Here is an 18453-nt window from a genome sequence, read left to right as displayed (position 1 = left end):
GAAATTATGAATGCTCATTTCTGCTTTGGAGTTGGAGGAACAAAATTTAATCCTGACTTCTTTTCTCCCCCAGTTAAACTAGGCAGGGCTCTAATGATACCCAAGGATTCAAAGCATTCCTGGCATTAAGAATTTAGCATTTGCACAACAGAAAATTGTAATGACAAGAGGGGAATTATTAGTTCTTTCCAGAACGAGGGGACTGAGGTCATGCAACAGATAGAAAAAAGCAAACTCCAAGATTTCGGTCTCTTTTCAGTTTCTCTAGCGGGCTCTGTGGTTGGCACTGCTGCCTCACAGTGCCAGAAACCCAGGTCCAATTCGATCTCAGGCAACTCTCCGTGTGCAGTTTACACATTGCCCATTCATGATAATCCAAGTTGTCTGAGGGCTGGTAGCAGATAGCTGGATGAAGGTGCTGGTCAGGCCTGTGAGCTGTGCCACAGCAACGATGAACTTCAACACAGTGATCTGTCACCTGTGTACCTTCAATTTTCCAGAAAAGGTCAATTCATGCGATGACAGGTGTCCAATGGGACATTGCGATTCTAGATATAGGAATGCCCAGACGAAGAGCTCAACTTGGGACAATTAACGCTAAAGGGTACAGCAAGGCACGTAAGTCTCAGTTTTGATGAGTCAATACAATAAAAATCCCATTGGTTGTGCCAAATTTAATAATATTGTTACTGCAAAGTTGGGAGCAAGCATTCTCCAGTCCTGCCTTACACCATTTGCTTCCCAAACTCTTATCTATCTGTTTATTATTACTTGATTGGATTTTTCTAATTTACTTCTACAATCATAAATTGATACAACAAAGATCAAATCTATATAACCCATTGTTGAAATGTTGATTGTTTAATGAACTAACCAATTATCTTCAATCTATGTCCTTTTATGATTGACCCTCCTGTCACTGAAAACAGTTCTCTTCATTTATTCTGACAAACCCATCATTTTTTTGAACAACTCTGTAAAATCCTTACTTAGCCTTCACCTCCACCTCTGTTGTCCTAACTTACACCAAATCCTGTACATCCACCTCCCATGCTTCCTACCCCACAATAGTTCCTAGTACAGCAATGGCACAAATACAAAATTCTCAAACACGCTTCTTCAAGTTCCCTCATTGTCTCATTCTACACAATCTATGTAGCCTCCTCCAACCATAACTCTATGCCTTATGCTTTCTTTGAATTCTGACCTCCTGTACACTCCCAGTTTCCTTCATGCCTCTATTGGTGGGGTTGTGTGTTCAGCTGTCTGGACTCTAATCTCTATAATTCTCCTCATAAAATCATTTATTGCTTCACTTACATCCATTAAATCAATCTCTTCAACCAAACCTTTCACCAAACTTTAACGCTCTTGGGCATTTTTCACAATGAAAAATGTTAGCTTTGTTGAATTGCCTTTTCTTGACAATATATTTTCCTAATGATTCTCAAAAGGTTACTAACAGTGCTGAGCCACAATACCTTACAGTATAAAACGCAAAGAGGATAAGTGGATAATTCAACATTCTTCCTGCCATATGCCAATTGATATCCAAATCCGAGACAAACCTTGTTGTGTATGTGTACACTCGGCAAGAGTGAAAATGGTAGTTTGCTAGATTTTAGTTTCTAGTTCATGGTGGCTTCAATTTCATGAAAAATGTGAATGTTTTAGGAAATCATTGAAGTCGTAATTACCAATTAAGAGGTGAACCATGGTTGCTCTGCAAGTTGCAGCCTCAAGCTGTCCTTCTCTCACTGAAAACAACCAACAATGTTCGCACAAACCAAGGAACTACACGGTTTCCTGTGGGCACTTTTCTCCAGCTGTTACTGCGACTGGACAACTCCTCCTCTTTCTGATGCAGGGTCAATGCGCACAGATACAGAGTTCCATCAAAGGTTCTCTCGACCAACAAAAATGGATTTCTGCATGGGGGTGAGGCACATGACTGACCCCATGTGATGTTATTGTTACAAACAGCCTGATTAGCAGACTGAGCAGTTTGCAACATCAGGCTGGGATTGACATGATATTTCAGGATTGCACTGATGTTAGCACCATTGCCTCACAGCGCCAGGGTCCCAGGTTCGATTCCACTCTCAGGCAACGGTCTGTGTGGAGTTTGCACATTCTCCCTGTGTCTGCATGGGTTTCCTCCCACAGTCCAGCGATGTGCAGGTTAGGTGGATTGGCCATGCTAAATTGCCCATAGTGTCCAGGACCGTGCAGGCTCGGAGGAGCTGCCGTGGGAAATGCAGATTACAGAGATGGGGTAGGTCTGGGTAGGATGCTGTTAGGAGGGTCGACGTGGACCCGATGGGCCATATGGGCTGCTTTCACACTGCAGGGATTTCATGATCTTGTGAAATGGGACAAGTGAGTTCCAACCTCCCTCTCTAACATTGCAGTCTGCTGTCTATCCATGAGGCAGAGATGATGTGTCCAAATTGAAAAGAAATATGACAAAGAGAAAATTAAATATGCAAATTTTGTACACAGAACTGCACTTGATCCTTTCTGAAGATTTATAACTATGCTTCAACCAGATAATAACTGCTGGGGGATTGTGATTTATGACAGGCATTCTAATAATCAGAAAAAAGTCAGCAATTGAAAAAATTGCTTTACCGTCCTGACACTGGCATTATTCATTTCATAGAAGAAATTAAACAGTTCACCCACAGATTATCTAGTGACAGTATGATGAAGGTTTGCATTCTGCTACAAATGCCTGACTCTGGAAATCATGGGGGAGTGGACAAGGAGGAATGCTGGCGTTTCTGCAGGGAGAGGGGGGGTGATCAGGTCACAAAGATTGCTGCACAGTATGATGCCAGCACTGGCAGAGGGTAACCAACATGCAAGGTGAGGAATGGAGACATAGGGATTCGGATATTGTGGGATTAAAATAAAACTGTCAAAGACATCCACAAGAAAATAAATTTGGTGAAGTTGATTATTAGATTCCAAGCTAGACAGTGAAGAAATGTGGAAGTAGGTGCAAATCCCTTTTCCATTAGTTTGTTTACTTCCAGAATGTAGCATTGTCTCTGCCTGTGGTGTACCTGCGAAGTGCTCCTCCACAACCTCAGAGTTTCTCTCAGTGCTCCATTTACTTAATTAAAGATTGCTCTTCATCTGGGCGTTTAAACAACATAACTAACGTATCATCAACAGAAGGCATACAAGTGGTTCCTGGTACATGAACATCTGACTTATGAGATGCAGCACCTTTCCCACACAGGGGTTTACATAATATATGACCATTTCTTATACTTCAGATTGCTAATTTGTATTGCCCTCCATTGTGTTCTGACTTGCATATATGTTGACCTATGATTGGAACTTGTTCACAACCCCTGGAACTTGTCTGTATTTTTATTCTATTACAGCTACTGGCTAAAAATGCTGAAAAATGTATAGATCTGCTGCACTGGTCCAACTCTGGAGTGAAATAACAGTCCAGTACCACTAAGTGAAACTCCTGCAGTTTGAGATGTTCTGGAGTAGTACAGCACAGGAGCAGATCTTTCGTTCTAACTGGTCCCCACTGATCATGCTCCCAAACTAAACTAGTCCCCAGTGATAACCCAAGAAATCCTCCAACTCAAGGTAAAACTGATAGCTTAACAGCGGAGTTAATTTCAGTTTAACTTATCCAGATCATCTTCAATGTGCAATGGGAGGACTGCAAACATCTCAAAAGCACAGGGAGTCCAGAATCAAGCAATTGTATGACATCCAATCCAATGCTTAGGTAATGGTTATTGAAAAACGAGATGGCTCGCAGCTTTATAAAAAATATTGATCCTGAAAAGTTCCTGGCTAGAAAAAAGACATTTGCATATTAAGCATTTATCACGTTTCCCTCTTTAAAATGATATTTTCCCCGGAAATAGGCTGAAGATCTCAATCACTGACTTCTGGTGCATCCAAATACAAAACATCATTCAAACAGGTGGTAAGGTCACGGGCTGGCTGGCATTTCTTACCTGACCAATGGCCAGTGGTGGTGCCAGATCTGTCCGTGCAGGTTTCACTAACTGGCTTGAAGACAGTCTCCCATCCCCCAGTGGAATAGCGCCAGTTCTGAGATTCCAGGATGAGTGTGCGTCGGGTGCCATATGCAATCATAAAGCAGTAGACGACATGATGTAGTTGGCAGCCGTAGCCACAGCCCTTGTTAATGTTACAAACCAGTTTCTTGGCTTTGCTGCAGTCTTTGGGGTTCTGGAACCAGGAAGGGACAAGGAACAGTTAGAACTCTAGAGTAAAACAAACGTTGCAGGGCACTTTCCCAGCACAAGGAAAAGGGCCCCAATGAACACTCAACAACACTGATTTAAACAGTGATTTAACATTTGAAAAAACACTTTAAAGGCCTTCACAGGAGTGTCATTAAGTGAAAATTGGCACCACAGATCAGGTGGTTTTAGGGTGGCCTTCCGGTCAAAGAGGTAAGTTCAAAAGAGATAGGAGCAGAGGATGGCTGCACGTTGATCTTTGTATGATCTTTCAATAAGATCATGGGTAACACTCTTATTCAATTTCACTTTCTTGCCCAATTGTGATATCCCCTGATTCCCAAAATCAAAAAACCCATCAGCCTCAATCCTGAGCAGAGTCTTAAACAAATGGAAGGAGGGAGAAAGGATCACAGAAGGGAATTCCACAACTTGGGGTCCAGGCAGACAAAGGAATGGCTACCAATAGTGAGATGAACAAAACTGAGGATGCACAAGGAACATGAATTGGAGGAAAGCAGACTTCATGTAGGGATTGTTGAACTGGAGAAGGTTACATGGTTTACAATTATGGACAGGCAAGCTGGAGTGGAGCAAGTTGCTCACAAGGATGAGCATCCGACTCAAAGTACTACAGCCTTCAGAACAAGTTCTACTTATTTTAAATGAAAGAATTTTTTTTTGTAACAAATTACACAACGCCCGTTTTGAAAACATTCCAGTGGTAAAAGATCACAGAAATGAAAAAAAAGGGCCATACTACCAACGGGAAAAGTGACGATAACAGTTCAGTTTATATAGTCATACCGGTGAGGACCCGGGTAGACAAAGTACAGAATCCATGAAGATGATGTAGGTGAGTGGCCAGCTCTGTACATTGAGCTTACACCTTACATGGAATCAATATACACCTTTCTTTGATTGGAAAATTTTCAGAGTAACAGGGTAAACGATAAAACAATGCAAGAATTTGATGAGGCAAAGGAACTTTGAGGTAAAAAGAACAGCATTATTATTGGACTAAACATAAACACTGACCCAGTCAGTCAGACATGGACCTGGCTGCAGAAATAAAACCACAAAGAAGCTTGACATTGTGCAATGCTGCCTAGGCATACGTATACTGGTCTACATTTTCTGATTTTGGTACTTGAAAGCATTCTGCTTTTGTTATTAATTAGAAGGCAAACCATCAAGTAATTTTAACAGAGGTAGCAGCGCTGTGGCATTCTGAAAGCTACGGCACTATTTCCTATTGTGGCAATATGAAAACTGGGAAAGTGTGAAAAAATGTCAACACGTAATAATTTTTATTATTAATCTTTTATGATCCATTGTGTTAAATATTAATAATTCAACATCTCACACAAATTATAGATCCAAATTAACTTTTAAATCTAATAAATTGGAATTCCAAGTTAGACACAACTGGAAAGGCTTTTTGTGTCATAAATAGCTTTGATTCCAATAGTAATAATGCTTGCAATTCAAATTTGAAAGTAAATTCTAGCTTTTTGAGAGGATGAAGTTGTCTGTGCAAAAATAAACTGAAAAGGAAGTTTACGTTCTCATTTATTACATTTTTAAAAAATACAGTGGAGTCAAGATCCAATGTCACTCAATTTGAACAGATTTACAGGAGAGGAAATAATTAGTCTGGGGCAACGAGATGCAATCCATTACAAGAAACCCAGAAATTGCTGGAAAAACTCAACAAGTCTGGCAGCATCTGTGAAGAGAAATCAGAGTTAATGTTTCAAGTCCAGTGACCCTTCTGCAGAAGGATGCACTCTATTCACTGTTCTAGTCACATTTTGGGTCATTGTTTTCAATTACCACATTCATTTATTACATCCATCCATGGTGTGGCTCACTGAGAGTCAGACAGTTGTTTATTTTACAGAGGGACATTTATGCTGTGTAAAAGTGAACCTCAGGGCCTCAAACCTACAGCGAATGAATAAGTCAACTCCTGTTCATTAAAACATATCCTGGAATGGGACTGGTGTCTTGGGGACTGAATGTCATATTCAATTAACGTCAATGAAGTAACAAATCAGGCAGTCTGTCTAAAGGGCAGTCAGACCAACCTTGTCCATTTTACACCATCAGTGAATGTTAACATCACTCTCATGAGTGTCAGTTTCATGACCCAACACACAATGCTGTCAGTCCTCGCAGAGCAGTTTCCCTGTGCAAACTCTTGGGACTCCGAGGCTGAGATAATATTTTTCTTTAAAAAAAAGCAGAATTGAGTCTTTAAGTGAGTGTATTTTTCAACTTTTATTTCAAAAATGGAGAATATGAACTTTATTCATCAGTTTATTTTGACATGAACAACTCTGTTATCTCAAAAACTATCATTTGCTTTGAAATCTGAATTGCAAGCATTGTTGACATTGGAATTATCGAAATTTATGACACGGGACAAAGCCATTCATGTTGTGCCAGTCTGAGATCCCCAATTCTTTTAAATGTATTGCATGCGTGTACATTTTGTGTATAGCACCTTCCCGATTGGTGACATTGCAATTTTCATTACTTGTATCCTAATGAATTCCACATTCTAGAAAATAAAAATAAAGCAACTTTGGGACTTCTATTTCCTTAAAAACCAGTCACTTAAAAGTAAAGAGGGATCTATAATTGACATCAGAGGATATAACATGGTCATTTTCTGAGATCCTTTCACCCAGTACAACATTATTCTAACTGAAACATCAATTTTCCAGAGTGTGGGTAAATGACATTGATGAGTTCAATCAGCTGTCAGTGTGTTAAACGATGGCACAAGTTCAATAAAGAATGGGCTGCTCCTGTTCCTGTGACACTTTCATTCAGTCCTTCGCGGTCACAATTTACTAATCTGATGAGACAGCACTTGAGTTATTCAGTTTCAGGATATCAGTGGCATTACATCAGATAATACCATTCACCTCACCATTGCCTCCATCCACTTTTCTATCTGCTATGAGAAGCAATAGGGCAGCAGCTCTACTTCCGAACTGGGTTTGTTTGTACTAGGAATGCTAATGCTGGGAAATACAGTTTTCACACAGCATCAGCACTAAGGATTCTCAAATACATCACAAAAAGGTCAACACTGAACTCCAGTGTGGTTCGAGATAAGAACGTACTTTCTCCAAATAATGGGTTTGATAAATTCGGTCCTTGACAAAAGCCACTACACGTCTTTAATGCTGTAGAGTCCTTTAGAAAAAGCTTCAGCTAAGTGCTTGATCGAAACCGATTAGAATAGACACAGTTAGTAGGTATGCTTGCACTGAACTGTCTGCAGTAGTTCAAAATAGCAGCTCAGCACCAGCTTCTTAAGAGGCAATTAGGGATGGGCAATAAATGTCTGAGATGCCCATATCCCTCAGCAGAACATAAAGGCCACTCCTGTGCCAGTTGGCTTACAAATGTCTTGATCAATGTGGTCTGAAACTGGAGTCAGTTTAAACACGAATTTGGAAAGTTAGTATTTTGGAGCGAGTTGGGGAATAGTTTCACACTATAATGCAGTTTTCAGGTTTCAGGTGAAGCCCCCTGTCACCCACAGGTGATCAGGGCTTTAGTATTAGTAAGTGCAGAACTAGGGGGCATAGGTTTAGGGTGAGAGGGGAAAGATTTAAAAGGGACACAAGGGGCAACTTTTTCACGCAAAGGGTGGTGTGTGTATGGAAATGAGCTGCCAGAAGTAGTGATGGGGGTTAGTACAGTTATAGCATTTAAGAAGCACTGAGCTAGGTATATGAATAGGAAGGGTTTAGAGGGATATGGGCCAAGTGCTAGCAAATGGCACTAGATTAGTGTAGGCTAATCTACACTAATCTGGTTGGTATGGATGAGTTGGATCCAGGGGTCTGTTTCTGTGTTGTACATCTCCATGACTCTATCTACAAACATGAGCACTGGAAGAATTAAAATGCTCATTTGTAATTCCTTTGCAAATTCAATTACTTGGAGGCATTCCTCATTTAAAGTATACAAAGTATTTGTGCAAAACAATTTGATACTTAAGCATGTCACAGAAATTTAATATTGTAAAAAAGAAATACACATGATGTTTAAGCTGTATTAATTATCAATGGAAACGTAAGAAGCCAAGCACAGGGTTTTGTTGCATTAAAGAAAGAACAAGTCTAATACTTGTGAACTTTGAGAAAGGTACAACCTGTGTTTAGTCACCAAGGTCCTCATGCTCACATGCAGGTACAGCCTTTAAAGGGGCTAGTGACCACATGAAGGACAATAAAAGAATAAACAGCTTGGAGCCCTTAAATTGTTTTTGTGGCAGAAGGTTTAAACCTGAGACCAAGGTAGATTTGTTGGCTTCATCAGTCTCTGATGCTTCTTCTCTGCTGTTGCCATTGGACTTGGGGCAATTTCTTTGTGTGTGTGTGAGAGAGAGAGAGCGAGAGAGAGAGAGAGAGCGAGCGAGAGAGAGAGAGAGCGAGAGAGAAAGCGAGAGAGAGACTGAGACTTCCCTTTAATTTCCAGAAATGGTCAGAAAGCCCCTGGAAATATTAATTTGTGTGTATTTCCAAGTAATTTTTTTTTATAGGACTGTCTTGGATAGTCAACTTCTCAATGTTCCACATTAAGCATCTTTAATGTCTTGCTGAACCTATTATCGGTTTTGACAACAGGATCGTGGGAAACCCTCTTTTCACCCGTCTACCGAAGAGGATTCTTTTGCTGTCTGACTTTCACCTTGAGCTGACTTTGTATTTTAAATCAGTTTGCTTTGTCTCAATACAACTTACAATGGTTCTAACCAACTCAAAGTTGAAAAAACATCTCTCCAAAAATACAAATGTATAGCCTTGTGATTTCATGGGGTGTGAAATGGTTTTCAAGTTTACTGTAAAAGGCTGAGACATGGAAGAAGCGACATATATTCATAGGCAAAGACCTGTCCTCTGCAGGAACATGTCCGATCACTAAACCTTTCTAAATGCAACAGAATCATGCCAGACAATAATTTCCTGGTATATTCTCTATGGCAATGCCTTGGCTAGAGTTGTTGCATGGCCTGTGTATTTTATAAATAAATCAGGATGGATTTTGTTTTAAGTAATGAAAACGCAGTGCAAATTGTTTGTTCAATTTGCAGTTATTCAGAGATATTCTTTAGACTTTGGCATTGGATAAAATCACCAGAAAGGCAAAGTAAAAAGTGTTTTATTTTTAGGTCTTAATTATTTAAAAGCAGATGGAATGAGCCACCACACTTGCAAAAGTTGAATTTACATTGTCTGAGAGATGGTTCGATAGCAATTAAGAGACTTATCAAGGCTAGAGAGCTACTTGGACTGGAATGGATGAGCTCTAACTCTTTTTACTATGTGTTTAACTGATACTCATGGACAGCACATTTCCCTGTAGGTGACAGAATTCCATTGCTTTCATTGAAATGTCGATTAGAAGCCCACAATGTGTCTAAAATGGTCACACAGTGTGGTTTGCCCGGCATGAAAAATTAATAGCCAGAAAACCTGCTCATCATCTAATTAAGGTCAACAAGTGGGCTCTGAATGTTGACTGGAGAATCCCAGACAGTCTCTGATAACTATCTGGATTGACCAAACCCATGCCCCCAAAGTCTAACGCCCATGAAAATAGTCTGGGTCAGGGTAGAGCCAGGAACCTGGCAAACAATCACAAACTAGTGAGATTTCTTTTAGCTACTGCCTACCTCTGGTCCTGTTCCCATGGAGACCTAAAAATACAGCCAAATGGTGCAGACCCAGGGTCTTCAGATTGTTCCATACATTTTGGGAACTAGTGGTATCTTTACACCACTAATGAAAGAGCAGTTAAAATTGGAAGGTGTAGTCTATTGAAAATTGCATCATGCATTTTGTGACTTTGATGCTGCCACATACACAGATATCAACACAGGGAGTTCATTCGATAAGTAAAAGCAAAGTTGCCACAGTTTTACTAGAATTTTACTAGAGATTGATTTAACCTGAGGGTCATCACACTTCAGAAGAGGTTGAGGAGGAGCGTCATGGTAAACTCAGCCAGTACAGGATTTAACTCTTGGCATCACTGTTAACTGCAAATCAGTAGCCTCATTCCTGATAAAGGGCTCCTGCCCAAAACGTCGATTTTCCTGCACTCGATGCTGCTGACCTGCTGTGCTTTTCCAGCACCACTCGAACCTTGACCCGGGTTTCCAGAATCTGCAGTTCTCACTTTCGCCGCACTGCAAATCAGCCATCCAGCTAACTGAACTAGCCATTCCCTGAGTCTGCTAGGAGGATATAATGAAGGATGTATATTGAGCAACTCACATTTGTTAAGACTTAATTATAAATATCACTGGCTGAATATATATGCTGCTGTCCTAAGAATGTTAGACAGCAACTTCCAGAATTTCACATGGATGCTCACTGGATATTGTGCTCCCAGCTTGTGCACAATGAACAGTGAGTGCCATTAGCATCACCCTAATCTTCACAATACAGTCCAATACAAACATCAGTTGAAAAGTAGGACTGAAGGAGTGGCGTACAGGTGGTGAAACTGGATTCTGGATGATAGGTGAAGCCAAGATCTTGCTCATACACAAATGCGCATAGAAACTCCTACAGCAATATTTGAGAGAATGGTAAAGTAGTTCTCCTGGCACCTGAGCAATATTGATCCATCAATACGACCAAATAAATTTAAATGCTTCATTAATTTCATTGCCATTTGCAGGTTCCTGATCATGACCAACTTAATGTTACATCTTTCAATGTTACAACAGTGGATACATATCAAATATAAGTAGAGCACAGAAAAAAAAACCCTTCAGCCTATTGCATCTATGCTAGTCAAAGCAAGTTTCTAACTGTTCTATTCCCATGTTCCAGCACTCAACCCACAGCTTTGTTAACCTGGTATTGAAAGGGCACGAAATAATCAATTAAGTGAATGAATTGCTTGTGAAGTGCCTTGGGACATCCTGAAATCTTAAGACAGCAGATTAATCTCAGTTCTTATTTTAATATTTAAGTTGTTGCTTGTTTGCAAGAGAACAAATTGCGGGGAAAAGGTGCCACAAACAGAATTGAGAATTGATAGCACAAGTTCCCGTTCAGAGCTTCCCAAACACTGCCATTGTTCCTTTTACACATAGGGTCCCATTAGCATCCTTTGGACAACCTGATGGGGGTTTTGACCAGAAAAAATTTATATCTGGCTTTCAAATAACTGGGCAAACATTAAAAGCATGAAAATCTCAGCTTCTCATTTTAATACCCTCCAGCTGAGTCACAGTGTCATCAAACTGTTGCTTTCAGACAAAATGTACATCTTTCTTTCTCCCAAAATTCTGTATAGTTTTTAGAGATACCACTTATCTACTCCATCTAATGTGCTGCCTCAACTAACTCTGAGTGATTTAATGAATATAGGCACAGACAGATCACTACAATCAATCTGTATTCTGTGCCAATGCCATTTACCTACAACCATCAGGAGATTAGACATGATGATTCCTCTTCCTTCAACCATCTTGCATTCAGAAAGCAGACTTTGACTTTGGTCTATCCTGCAATTGCTAGTGCTCCTTATTCAGTTAAAATCTCAGGGCACTTGTGCATTGTAAGGAGGCTGAGAGGCGACCTTATAGAGGTTTATAAAATAATGAGGGGCATGGATAGGGTAGATAGACAAGATATCTTCATTGCGGTGGGGGAGTCCAGAACTGGAGGGCATAGGTTTAGGGTGAAGGGGAAAGATATAAAAAGGACCTAAGGGACAACTTTTTCACGCAGAGGTTGGTGCGTGTAAGGAATGAGCTGCCAGAGGAAGTGGTGGAAGATGGTATAATAACAACATTTAAAAGGCATCTAGATGGGTATATGAATAGGAAGGGTTTAAAGGGATATGGGTAGAAGGATATCTGGTTGTCATGGATGAGTTGGACCGAAGAGTCTGTTTGCAAGCTGTATATCACTATGACTCTATGACATACAAAAAAACCATCAATACTTGGGTATCCAGACGTACACAATTAGAGCATTTCAAGGGAGTGCTTCAAACTGACTGAGAAAACCCCACCAGATGATTATGAAATTTTACATCCATCATTGAGTTGTGATAACACATTTCGGCACTGTGCATTTTACAATTCAGAATGTGCATCAAAAGAATCAATCATGCTGTCAAAACATCAGCCATGATCTCCTTGAACAGTAGAGCAGATTCAAAGGGCTGAATGGCCTACTCTGGGCATCTAATTCATAAGTTCAAGTTTTTTAAAAAAGAAACCTGTATTCAAACATTCTCTAATAAATATTGGTCCCTAATAAGATACACTGTCATGACATTTATTCATCAAAATCTTGAATCCAACTTCTGACCTTAATTTGGAAGAGAGACAAGATTAAACTCGATTTCAGTGCACAGTGCAGCATGTCTCTCCAGCTCAGCTCTTATGTGCTCAGTCACTGAGAAAAAGCTATTCCATTAGATGCCTTTAGACCAAAAATAACCCGATCCCTACAGACCTCAAGAGTTGTGACAGGTCCCAAGTTTGTACTATTGTTTGTTGCAGCTACTACTGCTTAGATGAGCAATGTGCAACAGGAAGCCACATTTCGAGATTGTCATTTCATAACATTATCCCCCCTCTGGCGATTGAATTTCCCAGGAAATTTGCAGAACTCAAAATTCATTTCAGGTTTTTCCCCTGACTGATGCCTTGGTTATCTTGGCAGACAGGGAAAGAAATACAGTCACTTCAATCTCAGCTCCCGCAACTCTTGTCGCAAGTTTAAAGAATGCACATGAGGGTAAACTGTTTAAATTCCTAACTTCTGGCAGCAGAAACACCAAGGAATATTATGATCTCAGCTAACAAGCATCCCAGGAATCAGCACTGCCATAACCTTAACTTCTCAATGTCATAGAGTCATGGAGTCCTACAGGAAAGAGACAGGCCCTTTGACCCAAACTGGTCCATGCCGATCAAAATGTCTATCAACACTAACCCCATTTCCCTGCACTTGGCCCATACCCTTCTAAACCTTTCCTATGCATGTACTTGTCCAAATGCCTTTTAAATGTTGCTAATGCACCTGCCTCAACCACTTCCACTGGCAGCTCATTCCATATGAGCACCACCCTTTGCATTAAAAAAAAAGTTGCCTCTCAGCATCCCTTTTATTCTTTCCCCTCTAATCTTAAACTGATGTCCTCCAGTCCTTGATTCCCCAATCCTGGGAAAATGACTGAGTGCATTCATCCTATCCATGCCTCTCATGATCTTATACACTTCTATAAGATGTCCCCCTCAGACTCCTACATTCTCGAGAAACAAGTCCTAGTTTGTCTAACTCTCCCTTTAAGTCAGACCCTTAAGTCCTAGCAACATCCTTGTAAATTTCTTCTGCACTCTTTCCAGTTTAATAACACCCTTCCTGTAACAAGGTGACTAAAACTGAACACAATACTCCAAGTATGGCCTTGTATAACTGCAACTTAACTTCCCAACTTCTATACTCAGTGCCCAGACTGATGAAGGAGAGTGTGCCAAGCCTTCGTCACTGCCCTGTCTACCTGTGACTCCACTTTCAGAGAATTGTGCACCTGAACTACAAGGTCCTGACGCTCCTTCAGGCCCTACCATTTACCATGAAATTCCTACCTTGATTTGACTTTGCAAAATGCAAGATCTCACACTTATCTATATTAAACTCCATTTGCTGTTTCATGGCCCACTTCCCCAGCTGACTAAGGTCCTGCTGCAGTTTCTGATAACCTTCCTCACTGTCCACGATACCGCCTACTTTAGTGTCATCAGCAAACTTACTAATCATGCCTTCCACATTCTCATCCAAATCATTAATAAAGATAACAAACAGCAATGGGCCTAGCACCAACCCCTAAGGCATTCCACCAGTCACAGGCCTCCATAGTGGTTTGATGTGATTCTTTTTACATTTATCCTTGGCCAGTAGGTGTTGGTGGCAGTTCTCTTGTTTGCTACCAAATTTCAGGCTGCTGTGGAGGTGCTGGGGGTTGCCTCCTTGACCCACTGCACGCCATGGGAGGAAGTTACTCAGAAAATATTGTCAACAGCAGCTTCCAGGACCAACCAACAATGGTGGATTAGCAACATATTTCAAAATCAGCACAGTTTAGATGGCAACGTGGAGTTGATGGTGCTCCCACACATCTGCCACCCGTCTCAGTAGGCAATCGAGGTTGTGGGCTTTAGATGTCTTGTTGAAGAAGTCTTCATGGGTCACAGAAGATCATTCACTGCTGCCCTCCAGGGAAGTGAGGAGTACTCCAGCACATTTCTGACATGTGCTATGCAGTTAGAAGAGGGGGTTTGGGGACTGTAGGTGACCCAGTCACCAGAGAATGCAGAAACTCTGACTGATCAAGACGAGCTTCTGGTTTATTGCAATCCCCAGGAAATTGGGACTCAGTGGTAGCAATGACACAGAACGTTAAGGGGAGGTGGCCTCTCTCTCTCACGTTAAAAAAAAGTCATTGTCTATCATTTATGTGATGTGAATATTATCAGGAAAGCCTTGATTCACATTGGTTTTTTGTCAGACCTTGCTCAGAGTCAAGGTAACAGCCCTGTATTGAACAAAACAGTTGCACTTTGATGCACACTTTGAGAGAACGGGCAAACAATTTTGAGCTTCTATCAACATGCTTTGTACTCTGTTGATTGGTGACACGGAATTTTAAAGACATCCAATTTCTTTCCTGAACAGGATAATTCCAGGTATAAACTCGTTCATGGTGCACTGAAACTTCAATGCACTTTGTTAGCATGTTCTCTTTTAAGACACTTGTATCAGTAACAGATACAGGTCTGTGATTTCAGCAAAACAAGGATAAATTGTGGTTATTTCCATTCGTGTGTAATCTGCAGGCCCTTGACCCGCTGTTAGCTTCACCCTGAGCTGCCTCTTCGTTCAGGGATGGATAGCTTACTCTCCACGTCCTGTGGGATTGGGAAGGAAACAGGCCTCAGGTCTATCCCAACTGCAGTGGAGAGCATACCCATGCCATTGGTGTTATTCTGAACCACATACTACATGGCTAGTGAACTGAACTGTCCAACTAACCAGCAACCCCTGTGCAAATATACAATATCAAAGTTATAGCATATGATAGACAAATTAATTTTGGGGGAAATGGTAGCAAAAAGATCCTGAAAGAAAATGGGATAAAGAAGAAATTTCATTTCTATCTTGGACATGTTTGAACACAGTTAAGGACACGATATATGTTTCACTGAGATGCATAAACAAATATCAATTCAGTCAGGTCTTCCCAATCTCAATGTAAAACCTTCAGTTTAGATGGTACAGGTTAGAGATAGTCATTTGTTGCAGGCCATTTCAAAATATGAAATGCTATCATAAGAATCAATATGCAATTGAAGTAATGTCATTTGATTTAATGAGGCCGCTGCTTCCACAGACCATTGACTTGCTTTGGATGTTACCCAACTTACTTAATTAGCTGAGTGGTTAGAACAAAACTACGTGCCAAATTTCCAGGTTTCCCCATAAACTCCCAAGTAACCGAGCTCAGGGATAACAGCTGCACTGTTCAACCCAAAATCCACAGAGAACATTTCTGGCATTGTAGCAGAATGGAAATGTGGGGTCTGTGGAGGATTTGATCATTTAAGACTGCACACATTCTTTGAAGTTTTATTTCCATTTCCAAGTTTGTACTCAGGCTTGTAATAGAAAGCTACTGGACTCGTGTGCAGTCCTTTCAAAGGATGGTAATGGAGCAACCCTGCCTTTCCTCTGGATCTAGACTCTAAGGTTGAGAGAAAGATACACATGATGGGCCCCCAGATCCTTGCCAAGCTTCGCAGCCAAAAAAGAAATGAAGGAGGTGGTCAAACCCCTATTGGAAGGGGATGAATTCCAGCTGCAGTTCTTTCGCAAACAAAAAATGGAACAGGGCAGGTCCTAATTCTGAGATGCTAGCATGAAAACGAATTCACCATTAGGCTTCTCAGCAATAATTTAAAAATGTAACTCTGGTGTTTTTGAAATGGCTTTCAGTGGTTCCTTTAAGTGAGCAGAAGAGAATACTTCAGTGGCAAAAAACTGGGAAGAGATGCAAGCAGGATAGAGATCACAGGGTGGATGAAACATAGTTAGGTAGTTATTTAAGTAATTCACAGAAAGTTTAGCTCTGAGACAGGCTAGTTCAGTTAGAGAAGAGGCAGACAAAGTGTATCAAGATGAACAGGTATTTTAACTACCATTTATGAAATTCTCCAGATCCAAAGAATGACAGGAGACAGGATTAACACAGTATTGAGTAGGAGGAAGAAAAAAGAGAGAGAGCAGCAGCAAGGACAGACAAGAGGGAGAAAGCGGGTTTAAAGTTGATGTCAGTGTATGTCCTTCAGGGGAGATGAGGCAAGTGATGATCAGAGACAATATTTCAGTATTCAGTCATGGTCCAATTGAGTTAGAAGGATCATTCAGAGTATGGCCATTTAGCTTCAGCAAGTAATGATTCTTGTGTCATACAACAGCAGTGCTCCTTTTGTCAGCAATCTTGATAATGATGTTGGGATGGGAGCCAAGAGAACAGACTGCTGCAGTTCCTATTTTTTTAAATACTGTTCATCTGTAACTTATTTCAGTTCTGATGAAGCACTCAAACCTGAAAGCATAAACTGATCTGTTCTCCTCGCAGATGTTGATTTGAGCAGGTCCAACATTTGCTAACATTACCTGCAGTTTATTCCCCTTAATTTGAATAAATAAAAACCGTAATGACCTCTCTCAACAATTTTCTGTCCACTCAAGACTTTGATCACAACTATCTCTTAATCTTCCTTTCTTCAATCAAAGGTCAATTCAGTTTTGTGCATCACATTCCTGAGAGTCTGAAAGACCCATAAACACTTGGCCCTTTCAGTTTTCTGTAATCCTTCCATATTATTCTAAATATTTATTGGAATTCCTTACAATTATGGACATCGCCAGACAGAAATTCCAAGTGATGGTACTGCACATAAGACCATTTCATAACATAAGAGCCCAAAGAATTTTTTGTAGTATATTAGCTTAGATATAGAGGATGGGCTAACCAAGACAGAGTGCTGGATAAAGGGTTTCTATCCTCAGGATAGAAATCTGTAACTTGCCGAATGTCATAGTAATTAGTGCTAGAGTCACAATTATTCACAAACTATATATTAATGACTTGGATGATGGAAGTGGTACCATCACTGAGTTTGCAAATGGGAAGGCAGTTAGGGAGAATGACACAGAGTCTAAAGGAGAAAAAGACCAATTAAGTGAATGGGCAAAAGTCTGATAAATTGAATATAATATGGAAATATACAAAATTATGCTCCTTAACAAATAGAAAAAACTCTGTCTTGGTTAACCAATCCTCTACATCTAAGCTAATATACTACACCTGAAATGGAGAAAGACTCCAAAAACTACAATGCAGAGGGGATTTGGTGTCTATGTGCATGAATCCCCAAAAGTTTGCATCCAAATTCTGTGGATAATAGGAAAAGTAAATGGAATTTCAAGCGAATGGGTGATAAAAATAGGAATATCTTGCGAAAACTACACAAAGCATTAGTTAAACTACATCTAAAGTATCGTGAGCAGCTTTGGTTCCCTTATCCAAGGAATGACTTATTGACATTGGAGGAGGTCCAGAGAATGTTCTCGAGGTTGACTCCCATTATGGAGGGATTCTCTTGTGAAGTGAGGGTGAGCAGGTTGGGTTTGTATTCATTGTAGTTGAGAGGAATAGGAAGAGACTTTATTGAAACATGTAAGTTCCTGAAGAGACTTGACAGGATGGATGTTTCCCCTTGCGGGAGAATCTAGAATCAAAGGGTGAACTTAAAGTCAAGGGTCATCAAGTTAAGGTACAGATCAGGAAGTATCTTTCTTCTCTTCAAGATTAGTAATCTGCGCAGTTATTTTTTTGCAGAGGATTGTCGAGGTTTGATCATTAAGTATATTTAAGGCTGAGATTGACCAACTTTTAATCTGGAAGGGAATCAAGGTCAAGAAGAAAAGGCAGGAGAGTTGAGTTGAGGATTCTCGAATTGGCCATAATCTCATCCTAATGGCAGAGCAGACTGATGAGCTGAATGGTTTACTTCTGTTCTTATGTTCAATGGCATCTATCGCCCAAAAGCAAATTTTGATCTGTTACAATCCCAATCAGA

General features: G+C 40.5%; 1 protein-coding gene across 17 annotated transcripts in view; it reads right to left on the bottom strand.

Moving 5' to 3' along the window:
• The window catches only part of LOC132818134 (alpha-(1,6)-fucosyltransferase), a 752369-nt gene that overhangs the window by 66660 nt on the left and 667256 nt on the right, over positions 1–18453 (bottom strand). For all 17 annotated transcript variants that reach the window (XM_060828858.1, XM_060828856.1, XM_060828873.1 and 14 more), the window contains one exon: positions 3996–4233. In XM_060828858.1, the coding sequence (XP_060684841.1) occupies positions 3996–4233 (238 nt within the window). The remainder of the gene's footprint in view (positions 1–3995; positions 4234–18453) is intronic.

This window comes from Hemiscyllium ocellatum, chromosome 8 (genome assembly GCF_020745735.1).
Source record: "Hemiscyllium ocellatum isolate sHemOce1 chromosome 8, sHemOce1.pat.X.cur, whole genome shotgun sequence".
NCBI classification, from domain to species: domain Eukaryota; kingdom Metazoa; phylum Chordata; class Chondrichthyes; order Orectolobiformes; family Hemiscylliidae; genus Hemiscyllium; species Hemiscyllium ocellatum.
The sequence above is the reverse complement of the archived record's forward strand: the minus strand, read 5'-3'. Positions and strand labels throughout refer to the sequence as shown.